Raw genomic sequence first — 3532 nt, 5'->3', positions numbered from 1 at the left:
GGGAGGAGGGGGAGGGAAATGGGAGGCTGGGAGGAGGCGGAAACTTTTTTTCCCTTTTCTCAATAAAAAAAAAAAGAAAAAATATTTAGGCAGCAAAAATTCATCTCAAGCTGGGTGTGGTGGTGCATGCTTTTAATTCCTGTGAGTAGGGAAGGTAGGGCTATGTAGAAGAACTGTGTTTCAAAAATTCCTAGACCTGGATGGAGGGGGGAGGACCTTGGACTTCCCACAGGGCAGGGAACCCTGACTGCTCTTTGGACTGGAGAGGGAGGGGGAGGGGGAGGGAAATGAGAGGAGGGAAGGAGGTGAAAATTTGTAGTAATAGTAATAATAATAAATCCAAAAAAGAAGAGGAAGAGAGACAACAGCAACAAACCCTAAAAACAAAACAAATAAATTGCCTTAAAATAAAAATAAAGACAAAGTTATTAAAAATAGGTTAGGTGGGAAAGGTGAGTGAATAGGGGAGGAGTTAAGAGAAACTGGTAAAACTGATCAAAATAGGAAGTATGAGACTCTGAAAGAACTAAAAGAGAAACACTACGAAGATCGACTAGACTGCAGTTTGGGTAAAGGTAGCATCTATTCCTGTAGCACTGAGTAGAACCACATAGAAGGGAACAAAAGCTGTGATTTAAGTCCTGGCGGCACACTTTTATAATCTCTGCGCTTGGGAAGCATAGGAAGAAGGATGTATGTAAATCCAAGGCTATCCTTGAGTAGTTGGTTCCAGGACAGCCTGGGTTAGCTACCCAGTGAGACCCTGTCTCAGAAGAACACAATCAACAACAATGACAAAAACAAAATGCACAAAAAGCAAAAACAAAGACAAGTCTTGGATCTGGGATTCACTAACTGTGTGGCTTGAGGTACCTGGGACTCACTTGTTAGAGTTCTCATTTATGGAAAGAAAGGAGGTGAGGTTTTTTTTTTTTTTATCTTTTCTAGGCCTATCATTTCATATGACTGAGATGAACCTGAGGTGAGATAATACATTCAAATTAATTAATTTATTTGTGAGTCCCAAAAGAAATCAAAACATCAGAAATATAAGTATTCAAAATCAGTGAATTATAAATAGTTTCCTAAAAGAAAGCCTCCCATGCTGCTACTAAGTATATCCCCATGGAAACATTTTGCCAAGGGAAATCCAGACAGTTGGCAGTTCTCTAACATTCGCATGGCCTGTACTCTGAAAACGACAGCTTTTGCTGTCATTCCTTGCCACTAGTCTGAGGTGCGCGTGCGTGAGTGTGTGTGGTGTGTGTGTGTGTGCGTGTGTGTGTGTGTGTGTGCGCATGTGTGTAGTGTGCATTCTTAATTCAACTACCAGTGTTTCTTTATATATGTGTAGGTGCAAGTGTAGATATGTGCATATGGGTAAATGTGTTTGCATACACACATGAAGAACACAGGAAAGCAAAGTACCATGGGAGTTGGGTCTGAGCAGGAGGGAGAACAGACACTTACAGGAGCTGCTGAGTTTTTGACAGTGACACTGGGGGTTGTGGCTCGCAGGGCTCCGCTCACGCCATGGTAGTATTTGAAGCAGATCTTAGTTTCAGCTGGAAGACAGAAATCAAATGGAGCTGAGTCGTTGAGAATATTCTAGAAAGTCACAGTCATAGCGCAAAGGGATCTCTCCAGCAGAGCAAACCAATTCCTTTCAGGAGCCAGTGTGTGACACTCGACAATGATGGTTTACATACGGCCTCCTGGCCGGTCTGTTTTTTTAAAACTACATCACAAAAACTGTGTTGGCTTTAACACTTAACATTTAATATATACCCAAAGTTAAATAAATTCACTACTTAAGCATCTTGGCATCTAAAGCAGTTTACTGGATGTCATTACTTTTAAATCTGTATTTTTAAGATTTTAGAAAGTTTTATTTTGTCATTTCCTATTATATAATTCATTGCAATTAATATCTTGATAATTTTAAGAAATACTGAGAGGTTACTAAAATACATAGAGGAAAACCATATTTTGCAAACTCCTGTATTTATCAGTGGTAACTTTTTGTCTAGTTATAGACTCAGATCTATCTGCAGATGGGAAGCAGAAATGATATGCTTTTGGTAAATCCCACTGGCTGTGTTTGACTCTGCATTCTGTGAGGCAATGAACAAGACACTTTAACTTCTTTTTATCCCAGATTCTTCATATGTAAATGGAACTCACAGTAACATTATCTTATAAGGTATTGGTCGAGCAAACAAAAACACTTAGAGTCCATTCAAGTCTTCAGAAAATGTCAGGAAATGGTGATATGAGGACTGAATCGGGATGTGGTTCCTTTACTTTCTGACATTTGATTCTGCAGTGGGAAAGATCTTCAAGCGCCCGCCCTTAGTGTAGGGGATGGTGACTGGTGTGTTTGCAGCTCACTGTTTCACAGAGTGTTTTCTATTCTTAATTAAATTTTTTTAGCAGGCTGTGTCTTAGCCATTTCAATTTATGAATTTTGTTTTGGGAGTCTTCGGTTTGTAAAACTGCACAGATTTGTGGTTTATAAACATTCCCCTATTGTTGGCATTATTTTCAAAAAATGAAAATCTTTTAGCAAACTGCTGTTCAAGTTCGAATGTATAATGCAATAACAATTGCTAGTTACCTGTCCAACACACACTCTCCTTTTCATACTTAATAATAGAATCTCACGTTTACGTTGAATGATAATGTCTAGCTAGAAAACATGAGTAGTTCTAGAATTCTTCCTTTCTGTGGCCATGTCACTTTCCACATAGCACTTTACACTTCAAGAAACAAATAATGTCAGAGTCTCACCAACTGTGGAACCTCAGTGAGTGCTGTTGGACATTACTAATTAAAAATAAACTGAAAATAGAAATGCATTATCGGTATCATTTCATCTACTTGATTACTGGTGAGATTAAACATTTTTTTCAGCTAATTTTAATTAGCTCTTTGCGTTTCTAAAAACCCATTAAGCTGACATTGTTAAGACTTCTCATGACCTGAGTAACTAATGCCTGGGTGTTCGTAAGTTTCCCTTCCCGAGTCACTCTTTCCCTGCAGGCACTTAACACATTCATTGGTTGTGTTTCAAACTTTTGGCGAATCATTTAATATCCTAGCTCCATAATACTATCCAAGATATTTGCAAAATGACCCATGTTAGGTCTATAGAGACAAACCCTAAAGGCAGGTTTCTTATAGGCTGGCCATCATGGAGAGCTCTGGATAAAGTAACAAGAATGAGGCAGCTTGCTATTCTCTTGTCAGAGCCTTCAGTACCAGTCATCTGCCTGTGGATGTCAGGGAGATCAGTGGCGCCCAGACGTGATGGGCTAAATCCACTTAAAAACCTGAGAGGGCTTAAGAAGGAGAGAGAGAGAATTTAAGACAGCTTTTTGCTGTTTCTGGGTTGCGTGCTGCAAAGAAATTGTCCTGACTCGGCAGCAGGAAAAAACTGGCTGTTTTAAAATGCCGGCTTTCTGGGCTGTGCCGCCATTGTGATCTCTGTCTGGCTCCGGCGGGAGACAGAGCTTATGAATGGAGCATTTGG

At 39.8% G+C, this 3532-nt stretch overlaps 1 protein-coding gene across 4 annotated transcripts in view; it reads right to left on the bottom strand.

Moving 5' to 3' along the window:
- The window catches only part of Hecw1 (HECT, C2 and WW domain containing E3 ubiquitin protein ligase 1), a 235625-nt gene that overhangs the window by 94545 nt on the left and 137548 nt on the right, over nucleotides 1–3532 (bottom strand). For all 4 annotated transcript variants that reach the window (XM_050142743.1, XM_050142745.1, XM_050142744.1 and 1 more), the window contains one exon: nucleotides 1471–1565. In XM_050142743.1, coding sequence (XP_049998700.1) covers nucleotides 1471–1565 — 95 coding nt within the window. The remainder of the gene's footprint in view (nucleotides 1–1470; nucleotides 1566–3532) is intronic.

The sequence above is a fragment of the Alexandromys fortis genome, unplaced genomic scaffold (genome assembly GCF_014885135.2).
Source record: "Alexandromys fortis isolate MF-2015 unplaced genomic scaffold, M_Fortis_MF-2015_v1.1 scaffold_5, whole genome shotgun sequence".
Lineage (NCBI taxonomy): Eukaryota > Metazoa > Chordata > Mammalia > Rodentia > Cricetidae > Alexandromys > Alexandromys fortis.
The sequence above is the reverse complement of the archived record's forward strand: the minus strand, read 5'-3'. Positions and strand labels throughout refer to the sequence as shown.